The sequence below is a fragment of the Mytilus galloprovincialis genome, chromosome 6 (assembly GCF_965363235.1).
Source record: "Mytilus galloprovincialis chromosome 6, xbMytGall1.hap1.1, whole genome shotgun sequence".
In the NCBI taxonomy this organism is placed as follows: domain Eukaryota; kingdom Metazoa; phylum Mollusca; class Bivalvia; order Mytilida; family Mytilidae; genus Mytilus; species Mytilus galloprovincialis.
In genome coordinates, this window is record NC_134843.1 from 20,416,738 (window position 1) to 20,431,417 (window position 14,680).

The 14,680-nt window shown below is 33.0% G+C and overlaps 1 protein-coding gene across 1 annotated transcript in view; it reads right to left on the reverse strand.

Moving 5' to 3' along the window:
• LOC143078528 (uncharacterized) overlaps window positions 1-13,795 on the reverse strand; it is a 34,783-nt gene extending 20,988 nt beyond the window's left edge. The window contains exon 1 of the mRNA XM_076253391.1: window positions 13,695-13,795. Coding sequence (XP_076109506.1) covers window positions 13,695-13,740 — 46 coding nt within the window. The 5' untranslated portion in view covers window positions 13,741-13,795. The remainder of the gene's footprint in view (window positions 1-13,694) is intronic.
• Window positions 13,796-14,680: the final 885 nt, after the last annotated feature.

Here is a 14,680-nt window from a genome sequence, read left to right on the forward strand (position 1 = left end):
ATAACGCATTTGCTAGTAACCTATTTCATATGTATCACTTGGAATCAAATAAAAATGAATGTGCGTCCAAGTGACAATCTTTTTCTGTGCCAAAATAAATCTTCACAATTGGAAGTAGCAGCGACATTATTTTTTTCAATTTTTTATTATATAAACGCTAAGGAGTCAATGAGACAAATATCCACAAGAGATCAAAGGACGTGATGTACGTAATTTTATGTCACCGTGTGCATATGGCCTTTTCATCTTTAAAATGCTCCGGCATGAAAAAACAATTCAGACCAGAAACTGACTTTATTTATATCAATACAATTTTTAGAATACAAAAAAATAGACATGAACCACAACCATTGAATTACAGGCTCTTCTCATTAGTTATAAGCAATAAAGGTGTGGACAACATGTTTGTGAGCGCTGAATCCTCAATAAACCTGGTGCAGTGGTGTAATAGCACAATACATAATACACAAACAAGTTGGGAAAATAATAAGTAGCTGCGAGTATTCTTTGATGTGGTACTATTATCTACCGAGAATATCAGCTTTTTAAAAAATATTTGTGTGTCTTTTTTCCGTTCCTATGTTTTATAATAATAAGGAGATTTGGTATGATTTACAATTGGACAACTATTAGGAATTCAACAAGGGAAATGTGTGTGTATATAAGAAACTACAGTTCACTGTACGGCCTCGGCAATTAGAAGGCCATGTCGTATGGTCGGATATAATAGGCCACGACATCGTCAGTGAAACATTTCAAACAAAAAATATTCAACGGCCTGATTACTATACTATATATAAAAATATTAATTTTCGCGAACCATTTAGGTCACGGAAATTCCAAAATATGGCATCAGTAAGGAGAGTTGTACAAACAATGTAAATACACAGAACCCCATCCAAGCTTGCTTTAGCTAATAGTATTCATCTTTTTCTATTTTAAATGTACTAACAACATTCCATTTTTCTACAATTTCGATTGAAAAATTCCAAAATCTGAGTTCAAATAGGTCGAATGCCCCAAATAAACGTTGTCTGATTGGTTGAAGTACTGTGGCGTCGATGATAAGCATAGAAAGCCTCGATGTAAGCACACGCTTCACAGGAATAAGGAGAGTTTTACAAATAATGTGAATACACAGATCCTCCATCCTATTTATGTTTTGCTGAAAATGTTGCAGTGTTCATCATTTCTGTTTTGATTCTGCTAACAACATTCCATTTTTTCTATAATTCCGATTTAAAGATGTGGAAACCCGTAATAAAAATAGATGGCCTCAATGAGTTAAAGCAACGCTAAAAATTCCGTTAATACGACCCTGAGTTCAACCGGGGTTATGTAAACCGATTCACAAATAAACATGGTAAAGATCTCCCTGCGCTCAAATGTAATTCTTAGTGAAGTATACGGGTAAATTCGTTTACGGAAATTTATACACACTTTATCATTAATATATTACCAGGCTTTTGCATATTCACGTTTTTGTATGCTCAACTTTAGTCAAATTCAATTCTATAATTTTTTTTTACGTAAAGCAAAAGGAGTAAGAATATTATTTCGCGCCAATTTAACCAGCATCATCACCATCATCAAAATTATTTACCGTTATCTTTGTGAAATTTCAGTTATATAGTTTATTAATTAGAGAAATTTTGGTAAGTTTTACTTATTAATGTTAAGGTTCTACTGATGTGCTTCTCTAGACCTTTTTGACGGTCAGTTTTATCCAATTTATCTCAATATTATCCCCGATGACAGAAATGTCTACCCGACCTGTTCGTGTCAAAAGTAAAAATCGCATCTATTTGATGAACTAATTGCTTCATAAACTGTACATGCATTATTTGATAACCAATCACATTCACGTTGCATGTTTGCATGATCATGGGTAACCCGAATAATTCAGTCGTTATATTCCGACTCACTATCGATCGCTACATTAACGAGAGAGGACACTGACCGATAGAGGGCGCTGAATTATTCGAGTTAGATAATGGGTTATGTATTAGTGGATTGTAAGGGCGATGCAACATGTGAGGTCTGCGCGATCACGTGACATTATTATTTGTAAACAAACATGCTCCCCGTGTAACACGTGTGAATTATCCTTTCAAAGTGTTATGAATCTTTCAATCACTATTTTATGATATATTTTTCTGTTTGTTTTTAGGTTTGCATATCAGTAGTCCAAGTGAATTAGACATAGTTCTGAGAAGTTTGGTTTTTTTTTTGAATTAGAAGGTAAGTCTACATAACTTCATAAGTCATTATTTAAAAAGATGACTCACTTTCCCTCTAATTCTCCCTCTATTTTTGAAACCTCCATACCAAATTAAACGGCATTTGCTCCCCTTGAACACTATTTGGCCCCTTCCCTGTCATTTCCCTTTAAATTTGCTCAAAAGTCATATTTAGTCCATTTACTGTAACGGCTGATTTGTGATTTTACCATCTTAAGTTAACTGCAATTTTAATATACACCTTATTGCTATTTGTCTGCCATTACTGGATATCACACAGGTTCCCGTAAAATTTTGACGTCATAAAACAAAATATCTGACGCCACAATGGAAAAGTGATTGTTGTGTAACCGGAGAGCATGTATCTACTCTAAAAATTCATATCGTCACCACCGGGATTCAAACCTCGGTCGTCTGCGTGACAGTCAGTGCGTTAACCCACTGAGCCAAAGAATCGATTCTCTAGCTCAGTTGATTAAGACTGGCTTTATATGTTCTACCTGTACTGAGGGGAAGCAACCCTGCTACACTATTCCCCCACCATAAGAGTCATCATATCTTCATATATGACTCTTAACAACACAAAACCTGGCTATACTCCAGATAACCATCGTGGATTTTTTGTAACCGGAGAGCACGTATCTACTCTACAAATTCATATCGTCACCACCGGGATTGGACCCCGGTTGTCTGCGTGAAAGTCAGTGCGTTAACCCACTGAGCCAAAGAATCGATTCTCTAGCTCAGTTGATTAAGACTGGCTTTATATGTTCTACCTGTACTGAGGGGAAGCAACCCCGCTACAGTTGTATGAGTCAAAAGTTCAAGCGGCCGGGTCAGCCGGGATTAGCGATAAGGTGTATTGAACACATTTGACCATTCAGTATGAGTTCCCATGTATTTTTGTCTTATATGAAGGAGGTTTTAGGTCATGTTTTCCCAAACACCTTATTGCTATTTGTCTGTCTGGATTGTTAGAACCACAAAATCAAATATCGATAAATATGCAAGTTTTCAACAATCCAGGAGAACTGACATCCACGAAAAATATATAGGAATCCACAGTAAGATAACTCCTCTTTAGGTTTTGATAAATTTTGGATATGACATTAGGAAGTTATAAAACTTCATTCTTTGAATATGTTTCAAGCACATTACATGCATGCATGCTCAGCACCGCTTTTTATCAGGAATTTTATAATTTATTAGGTCCGAGACCAAACAAAGTGTTGACAGTGGGTTACTTGCCATTAATTTTTATACCCCTTCCAAATTTATTTCTCCATGTTTAATGCCTCAAATTGTAAGTAGGGGGAGGGGGGGGGAGGGGTCAAATTACACTGTAAAAAAAATTGAGTCCAGAATTTTAAAGGAAAGTAGTGATTTGGTCCAGCTGAAAAAGGTTTAAAATTAGCACTTCAGAAGCTGTCAAAAGATTTCAAGACGCCCTAAACATAAAATTGTTCATAGTTTGAGTTTGAGCCGATGAAGTTTTCTATAATTTTGATATAATTTTTCCCATGAGTAGTACAACACACTGTAAAAGTTTTTTTGAGAAAGCGCAGGTTGGATTTTTTTTTTATGTTCTAAAAGAAATGCACTACGAAATAATTGTGGTCTCGGACCTTATGTCTTAAAATTCGGGTTTTATCCATTCTAATAGGTGGATTTTCAAGTTAATGAAAAAAATGCTTTGTTCACTAATTCAGCAATGCTTTAACTGTTGTGAATGTGAGCTCCCTTCGGCTATTATTAGAATCTAGATTTACATCATTCATTTTCAATGTAAGAGTTCTCCTTTCATTCAAAAGGTAGATTGCCATGTTTGCTGGTCATGCACTTGACTAGAAACTGCATTCAGTGATATTGTTTGTCTCAATTTACACCTGAATTTCAGATTTTTCCTAATTACCAATCACTAAAATAAATGTCATTTAATACATAATAAATACATGTAGTATTGTAAGTAACTATCATATTCATGTTTTTATTTGACATTATCAAAGTACTATTGAGATCCAGGATTCTGACTTGAATAAACAGTGTTTGTAACACACATGGTTTTAACTGTTTCTTTCCCTTCCCTTAATAGTATCTTTCAGTTTGAAACTACCTGAGAATCATACTGAGTTCACACCTAATTTGAATTAGTTTAATTCACATTTGAAACGGTTTACATTAACAAACACATATAGTTCAAATGCGAATCGAATGCAAGTGAATTGTTTGTCTATCTATGGTCAACATGTTGGGGTATGACTATAAACCACTTTTACTAATTTTAAGAAACATTGTTGAATTATATTTATGGAAGCTTACTTTTCATTTATATAAATTTAAGATTAATATTTCTGAGATGTAGGTTATGGATTGTCTCTACTTATAAAGGGGGAGGATTCCCAGTTATTTAATATATTTAATTAAATTGTATTCAGGCCCGTAGCTCCCTATACACCAACACGCAGTTGCGTGCACATCAATTCAGCATACAAAAAAAAATGTCAAAATAAAATTTATAGCATTCGGCATGCAAAAAAAAAAAAGTCAAAATAAAAATTTAAAGGAAACACAAATATGTTGTTTATAATAAACAAATCATTTAAAAATTGTATGTTTTTGAATATCATAATATCATATATATACAGTTGTGAAAATGAATAATCAGTCCCTTGCTTTAATGAAAATGAAAAATCTTGCTTCAATAGTGCAGAAAATGAATAATTTGTCCTCTTAGATTACAAAAATAAATAACCTGTCAAAAACAAATCCTCCTGCCCCCCCCCCCCCCCAGAATATCAAATGGGCGACCCCATAGTCTATATCGGATTTTTTTTCTGCGACAAGTGCCTCAAACCATGTATTAAGATTTTGGATAAAGGACCACAATAGGTAAAAGTCCAACTTAAAATTAAATGTTTTAAGTTCTTAGACCACATTCATTCTGTGTCGGTTACCTTTTCTGTTTTGACTATATGATCACAATCCAAATTCAGAGCTGTATCAGGCTTTAATGTTGTGTCCATACTTGCCCCAACTGTTCAGGGTTCGACCTCTGCTGTAGTATCAAGCTGCGCCCTGTGGAGCATCTGGTTTATTTGAAGGGTAGATGTTCCCGACCTGTTTATTAGTGGAATTATGAATCAGGCCATTACTCTTCTCAATTTTATTAATGCATACTTTTCATGTTGGGACAGTTTCCCTCATTTTTGAAGGCTGTATGGTTGCCTATTATTGCTTTGTCATTTGAACATTTGTATATGTACTTTAAAATTTTAGTATTGCATGTTTATAATTATGTGTACGATATATCACTGATTCAGTGGCAATGGTAAATAGACACTGACAAGTCTTAGATAACATTTTATAGTTTTGAATGTTTTTTCATCAGTTGACTAAAATTAGGTGGAGGTGTGTTCTTATTTCCAACAGAGGGGCACTCAACCTATATCAATTTGTGCATGAAGCAAATTGATAGTTGCTAGATACTGAATGATTATACCACAAAAAAGTTTTAACCTGTGCATATATACTTAAAATATGATAAAAAAAAATCATGTCTTTTTCAGGACTTCTGATCCAACCATGTAGTATGGCATGTTATTTGGATATGGTTTTGGGTCGATGGATGTTCGTGAAGGACCTGTAGTACAAAGTATATCACTGGATTTAGCTCTTTGTCTAAGTGTATTATTAAAGTACTTTGCTTTGAGCTCAGTTCATTGTTATGCAATTCATTCTTTGTGAAATAAAGATTTGGCAGACAAATCTCATGTACAAGGATTTGTCAAAGAAGTATCACCTTTATGTACAATGTAAGTAATAGGGAGATAAAAGCATTCTATTTCGATTGTTCATTGACCAAATTTAAAAAAAAAGACCAAATTTACCTGACAATACTACTCCCGCTACTAGCAATATGGTGCTAGGTTGTTTTAATACATCTGTACTGCCTACTGATGACTTGGTCCTGAGTGTAAATGGTCCTTAAAGTACCCTTACAGAACTGAAATGTTTGCAGCAGATTTGCTGCAAACTTGCTGCAGGTCTGCTGCAAACAAAAAGCTTGCAGGAACCCTTAGAATAATGTTTGCAGATGGTTTGCAGCTAGCTTTTTGCGGCAAGTTTGCAGAAACAAATATGTTTGCAGTAAGATTGCAGGAAACACAAGAATATAAGGGATGTTCGCAGCTAGATTGCAGGAATCTTTGACGATTTTATATGTTTGCAAGAGCATTGCAAGAAACTACATAAATCGACTGAGCATGCCTATTGGTAACTTCCTGGAAGATAAAGATTTGAAATTTGAAAATGTTGGTGATGTTTGCAATGTGTCATGATATATATTAGTGATCAGGGATTCATTATAGTTTGGCAATTAACAGATTAGTTTTTTAAGACATTATTTGTAGGTACAAATTCATCGTAGAATGTAAACTTATGAAATTCATTCCCTCCACAGATATCTGCATGAAGGCTAAAATTACATTTTCAAATATGTAACCATGCAATGTACAATACTCCCTCATATGCTTAGAGATTATAACTTACAAAATATGTAAGTCTAGTTGAATTTTGTGACAATTTTAATTTAACTAGCTGTGTATATGTATATACAAAATAATAACATGTACACGACATATATATATATATATATATATATATATGTCGTGTACATGTTATTATTTTGTACAGGTTATTACTTGTACAAACATTTTGTACAAGTAATTACTTGTATGATGCCATCATACAGGTTATTACTTGTACAAATACAATTGTACAAGTAATTACTTGTCCAATTTTATTGAGAAAAAGATAATAACTTGTACAAATCATTATTCTACCTTGGCCTATTTCCTGACTACAATAAAACTTTCCTTTTAAACAAATAATTTATTATAAGTGCATCAGTATAAACTTGAAACATTTCAGAATTTTTTTATTTGATAAATATTGTAGCCAATTTGTACAGTTGAGTTATTTTAAAAAGGATAAAAATGGAAAATATCAAATAAAATCTTATAATAATAATAATTATTCAGTATTCACTTGTGAAAGATAATGAGATACTTTAAGTTATGTAAAGGAAGCCAAGTTAAGTTCCAAAAAGACAGCACTTCAAAAATAATTCTTAAGATGGCATGATGTTTTGAATGTAGCAGGAATTAAATTAATAAACTCATTTGCGAAGGAGAGGAAATTATTTATTATTGTAAAGTTGATCAACTTTACCCTCTGATTAGAACAGCACACTCTGGAGGCATACAAATAATAATTATAAGGAGTTAAAAAAACACAAATTGCCAATATAAGCAGAGAAATTATCCAGATTTTCACTCATATGTGTGAATATTTTGAAAAAGGTCGCTCCTCCTATCATTACTACAGTCTTTAATGCTTGTAGTGAAGTTAAAGTCAAAGATGTTACTGTCAGGTAGACCATGTTGATTATCAATCATGTAGTATCAAGATCACTGTATCAAATTCAGTGGAATGGCCCGTAAAAGGCAGAAGTGGCTTACCAACTCACTGACTTTGTTTTTACTTTTTGGAGCTCCACATATCCTGCATGGTGTTAATTGAAGGGAATTTCTTCTTTGGCTAGAACTTTAATTTATGTATGATAGACCACTGGCACCTCAACGTGTCCGTAAAAATATAGAACGCTGACTTAAAGAGTATGATGATTACATGAACACAGTAGAACAACTGACACTGATCTGAATGATTAAGAATTGTGTAATTCCATAAAAAAAAAAAAAAAAAACCAAGTAAATAAATAATTATAATTAAAACTCAACTGTCAGGGAACAATTGAATATTTCCCTCCATTGAAAAAATAATAAATCAAAATATTTGGAAGAAGAGTTTCATTTTATTTATTCCTTTCAATGACTTTGTCACTTTGCACCAGTAGTCCGTATTTTAGTGGCACCTAGTTTTTCAACCCAATATGCTCAAAGTGTCATGTTTGCTGAAGTTATTTATAATTTACTTAAAAAGCAGATAGAAGGAAGAAACAAATAAAACTAAAAGATAGTGAGTTGTACATGTTATTATCTTTTCTCAACAAAAACTGTACAGGTAATTACTCGTACAATTATATTTGTACAAGTAATAACTTGTATGATGGCATCATACAAGTAATTACTCTTACAAAGTTTTTGTACAGGTAATAACCTGTACAAAATAATAAAATGTACACGACATATATATATATGCGCAAAGTAAATTTCAAATAAATCTTTTTTTAACTTCAGATTCATGCATGTAATTCATTTGAGAACGTTTTTGGAATTAATCCAACTTATTTAACATGTTGAAAGGTATAAACTTATGCTATGATAATTTTTCAAATGATAATGTAATTGAATTTTTTTATGAATGGATGTAACATAACTTTTTTAAAATTTGTTGTGTAATATAGATAAAATGGTGTGTACACAACATCACATTGGTTAATTGTATAACAGATTGATCTGAATAAAAATGTTTGCCGCCTGTCTGCAGCAAACACGCAGGAGAAAGATTAATTTGCATAAATATGTTTGCAGCAGGTCTGCAGCAAACACTCATTTGCATATACATGTTTGCAGCAGGTCTGCAGCAAACACGCAGGAGAAAGATTAATTTGCATAAATATGTTTGCAGCAGGTCTGCGGCAAACACTCATTTGCATATACATGTTTGCAGCAGGTCTGCAGCAAACACTCATTTGCATATAAATGTTTGCAGCAGGTCTGCAGCAAACACTCATTTGCATGGTAAATTGTTTGCAGCAGACCTGCAGCGTATTTGCAGCGTGGTTCACGGACTCTGTGTTCACTGCAAGTCTGCAGCAAGTTCGCAGCAGACTTGCAGCAAATGTTTGCAGGAGGCTGATTTTTTCAGTAAGGGTATGTTTAAAGGGGCACTAGCTAAGAGATGTATAAAAATCTAAAGTATGATTCGTTTTTGTTTAATCAATTATAAAACTGAAATAGTGAAATAATAATTCGCTTTTAGCAGCCAAAATGGTTCAATTTTGTCAAATTATGTTAAATAATATTGATAATGAAGTATTCACTTGCAAGTGATTAAGTCGACCTCATTAAATCCGTATTCATGTGATCTTCAATTTAACCTGATTTCTAAAACTATATTTTATTGTACATGTTGAACATTTTTCATTCATTTGTTTATTGGATAATTTCTTAATTTGTGTGAATTAACATTGATACAGTAAATGTTAATTACTGCACTTTCATACCACAACACATACTGTATTGGTACATGTATCACTTATATTAGTATCCATATAACAGAAAAAAATGAAAAGAGAATAATTTGCATAACCTTTTGAATACTATTACTTTTTAAATATTTAAACATATTAAGACTAATTAAGCTGTTGGTAATATCCACTTGACATACTTGAAATTCTATCACATTACTTTTGGAGCAGTTGTGAGTCTTTGAAGCATGCTCAAAGGTTCTTTATGTGAAATCATTGTCATATTGGTCAATATTTTTCTTTGCTTCGACCAGATTTGGAGGGGATATTATCAAAGAATTGATAAAAAATCAGCACAAAGGTTCTCTTCCTAGATCATATAGCCCCAAACATCATGTCAGGCATTGTCATTACTAAAAACCAATAAATGTATTCTAATATGAGGAACATTTTAACAATTTTTTACTAATGATACTGATGATCCACCACAAAATAATATAAATACAACCATACAAATAGTAAGCAAATACATATAAAAAAAGATGTGGTATGATTGCCAATGAGACAATTCTCCACAAGAGACCAAAATGACACAGAAATTAACAACTACAAGTCACCTTATGGCCATCAACAATGAGCAAAGCCAATACCCCATCATCAGCTATAAAAAGCCCCGAAATGACAATATAAAACAATTCAAACGAGAAAACCAACGACCTTAGTTATGTACCAAAAATTATACAAAAAGCGACTATGTAACACACAAACAAACGACAACCACTGAATTACAGGCTCCTCATGTTATCAAATCTCTATATCATCTCCCAATTAGAAAAAAACACATGAAAAAATGAACCTATTATGTGTTGCTCTCCTAACTACAAAGTGAATCAAAAATCAAAGATGTGGAACATATTCGATCATAATCATTTGGTAACTAATGTAATTACTGTCTCTTCCATGCCCATCTTGAACATAAAAACTAAATATTGAATAAACAATACTCCTAATGCTCAGGTTGGTTGTCATCGTGCAACGCCGTTAATAACACCATATAGGAAAACATAGAACTCCCTTTTGTCATAAGTAACTGTCAAACATCAAAACATACTATCCACACTCATCTGTGTCCACACTTGTTTATAACAAAAAAATCAATGAAAAACAAGTACGGCAAATATGAACCAACGAAATCCACCGATAGTAGGAGATATTATTGACATAATTGTGCAAATCGTGATACAAGCATGAAACTTGGTATAAAGGTTGACTAAACGATAATTAAAAAGAAATCAGCTGCTTTTCGATTTTTTTCAAGATGGCCACCGCTCATTTTGCAAATGAACCAATAAGTTCTTTTAAACTTGTTACATGCACATAAAGAATGTGATGGGGTCAACTTTGTTTGTCTAAGATGTATCACTTGATATTCAATTATCGTTGCACTATGAATTTTGATTTTATAAATTTAAACTTTATTGATAGATAATGTTATCACAATCAGCTTTGTTTTTGTCCAGTTACTTAGTGATGGTTTATTATCTTCATTTTGTTTATGATGAATGTTTATATACATATTAGAATATACATTATATGTTTACGGGGCGGGGAACGACATTTAAACGTTATCAGAATTTTATTATAGTCAAGGGCCCTTGTGCTATTCACGAATGCAGAAAATGGATATATGAGATCAATGAAAGTTAATTGTACTGTACATACCACTAATCACAATGACCCTTACTGTCTTGGAGAGAGTTGTAAAATTGTTCAAACGTCTTAATTTGTCAACTAACAGAGTCGTTTAACACTCAAAATTTGACAAAAGTGTTAAACAAACTTACGTTTTAGTATAATAATTAATTATTTATTACTTGTTCACAGTACGTTGCTAAAACTTGTCAAATACATCAACAGTGTATGCTTTAGTTACGTAAAATAAAAACCGTGTAACTATGCAATTTTCCTGTAATCTGCGTAGTACCAACCTCGGTAACAACACGGCTACTTTTGAAAAGTATACTTTTGTCATACTATAAATTTTGAAGTACTAAAATGTACTTGATATATAATATAATACTTTTACAGTGCATTAATTGTACTTAAAAATCATTGTCCTTTTTCAGCACAATTACCGCACAGTACTGAATTTGGACTACAAGTTAAAAGTGATAGTTTTATACGTGTAGTTTGCTGTATACTTTTTGTACCAGTCCAGTATTTTCAAATTATTACACTTTCAGTAAGATTTCCTTTCACATCAATGTAAAAAAAGAAGTGCGAACTACTACACAAGGGTGGATCCAGTCATTGTGTAAAAGGAGGGTTTTCAACCCAGGATAAAAAAAGGGGGGATGTTCCAACCATATGTTCTAATTCAAATGCATTGATCGTCTCATAAAAAGAGGGGTTCCAACCCAATGACCTCCCCCCTCGGATCCACCTCAGTTACAATGTGTAGGTTAACAAAAAGGTACTTTAAATTGTGAATATAAATCTAGCACTGTAAAATGTTGGTACAAAAATAGTACATTAGGTACGAAGTACTACATCAGTACTACAATACTCGATTTGTAGTATTTTAAAGTTATAGTGCTAACAAAGTACAAGTACATACGTAGCTGTGTATAAATAATGATATGGGGTTAACAAACGTTGTATTCTAGTTGTTATAAAGGAGAATAGAACTATATATACTGGAAAAGAAAAAAAAATAGTTTCCTGTCCCCATACATGTGTACATATATAATACAGTGGTTGTTCGTTTGTTGCTGTAAATCATATTTGTTTTTCATTATTTTTGACATAAATCAGGCTGTTAGTTTTTACGTTTGAATTGTTTTACATGTCATTTCGGTGTCTTTATAGCTGACTATACGTTATGGGTTTTACTTATTGTTGAAGGCCATATGTTGACCTATAGCTGTTAATGTCTGTGTCATTTGGTCTCATCGAATCATTGCCAATCATACGTCATATTCTTATATTTATTTTTTTCTTCTTGAAAATCCAGAAATACTTTATTTGTTATTCTCTTACAGCATGTCAAATAATAGTTAAAACGTGAAATCGAGCTATTTTTATAACAGAAGACACATGAGAAAGATAAAACCATAAGTAGAAGAATGACAAACATCATGAGAAAAATTAAAACATTCAAAAACACAAGTAACAGTCAGCAAGGCACTATACAGAAAAATATTGGGTAACTAGAATCTATAATTAAAAATAAAACGGGGATTGACACAGATCATCTGAAGGATTGCGATTCCTTCTCGATTAGTAGCATCCTTCGTGTTACTTGTAGAGACCCCCTGTGAAAACAGCAGTACCATAAAAATGGGTCCATGGTATTTTATTGTCCTAGGTAAATGACTTCAAAAAATGTCCAGCGTTCTGTTGATAAAGGACTACAATGGATAGTAAGCGCCGGTTCTGTGGATAAAGGACTACAAGGAAAGCGTTCTGTTTGGAGTCAGGTAAACCAGACCTGTCAAAATCACCACAACAAAACTGTTGTGGAAGAGGCCATGGTGTTGAAATTGCAGAGCGATCGAGGAACGCATGTGCGTCAATTTAAGAAAAAGTATATCATTTGCACACTGCACAAGGTTATATTTCAATTGCGCCCAAAAAAATCAGACTCATAAGTCGAAAATAAACTAACAACACCATCATTGCTAACAAACAAAAAACAGACAAAAAGACAAAAAGACCAGGAAGGGCAGGCAAACCCTCCACGTATGTGGCACTCGTATTTACAAGTATAGCCTTAGGTGAGACCATTTTTATGAACACACAGAATCCAAACAGAGGATGACAGCAAAGGCAGTTTAAAGGACACATAAGAAACACAACAATAATAACAACAGACAGTCATATCTCAGCAATTGAGAATCAGAGTTCGAAAAGCATGTGGTGGCATTTTAGAAAAACCATCAAATATCGTCCTGCTATACCGAAAAATAGACTTGCTACACATTACTTCGGTTTAATTATTGAATACACACTACTGAAGTATATACATACTACTTTACGGTTTTATTCGCGTAAATGATTTTTTTTATTCTGACGCAGATGAAATATGTTTGGTTTCGCAACAGAAACTAAATTTTAACGAAAAAAATGTCAGTGGCAAAAAAGATGATAGACTTTTAAGATTCAGCAACTGTTATCCTCCTAGAAGAGATATATGAAAACTCCAAAGATATACTGATAAAAAAGTGTTTGAATTATTTACGTACCTGCCATACAGACAAAAAGAAGCAAACCAGTGCAAACTACCCCCATCTTTGGTCGATCTGGACGGAATGATTATACAATGCTGTTCCGAGGAACAATCACTCTGTTTGTATTTAAATTACGATCATAAATCTGAATTACTTAATGACTGGTACTTGTTATAATGGGACAAGTTAAATTATGAATTCCAAAGAGGAGAATTTTAAATTTTATTGTTTTAACCGTGTTAGCTTCGTTAACGTTGTTTTAAAAATCATCTCAATGCCCATGGGAAAGGAGAAAGAAGGGATTTTGATATTACAAAGAATTATTATTGTTCGGGTTTTATTTATTTAATTATATATGAAACGACGGCTATATCAAGACAGACATGAGAGCATCACCAGTATACTAAACAGTGTATGTAATTGCACAACTGAATTTTTAACAGTGGCGTTACAAGCCCAAAATGAAATAGAAATTCCAACACTATATTACACCGGTATCCCTTCTTCGCACTAGACTGTTTATTAAGTCAACTATGGAACCATAGAGAATAAAAGAACGAATGCGAATTTTTGCTTAGTGTATTTCTTTCAGAAGGAAAAAGTAAACTTCGGAGATTCATTATTACATGCACAATGCGAGATTTTTTAAGACAATTAAGAATTAAGTCATCGAAGATGATACTAATGCTAGAATAGCATGAAAAAATCTGTGTTAAGGCTCGCAGACATCAACACTCGCTCACCCATGTACTCGAAGTGCAATGTTAGAAGCACTTCATACGTATTCATAATCAAATGTTGTAAATCCATTGTCTTTTATTTTCTTAACATTTATCTTTTGTCACATAAAGAATAATGCTATGTTTATGACTGGCAAAGCGAAGGCTTCCTCCATATGATGAAAAAAAACGTTGGTGTTACCTGCTTAATACAACTTGTACCCTTTGATGAATGATGAGGGACGGCAATATTGCACGCTAAGCAATAAAAGTTACATCATG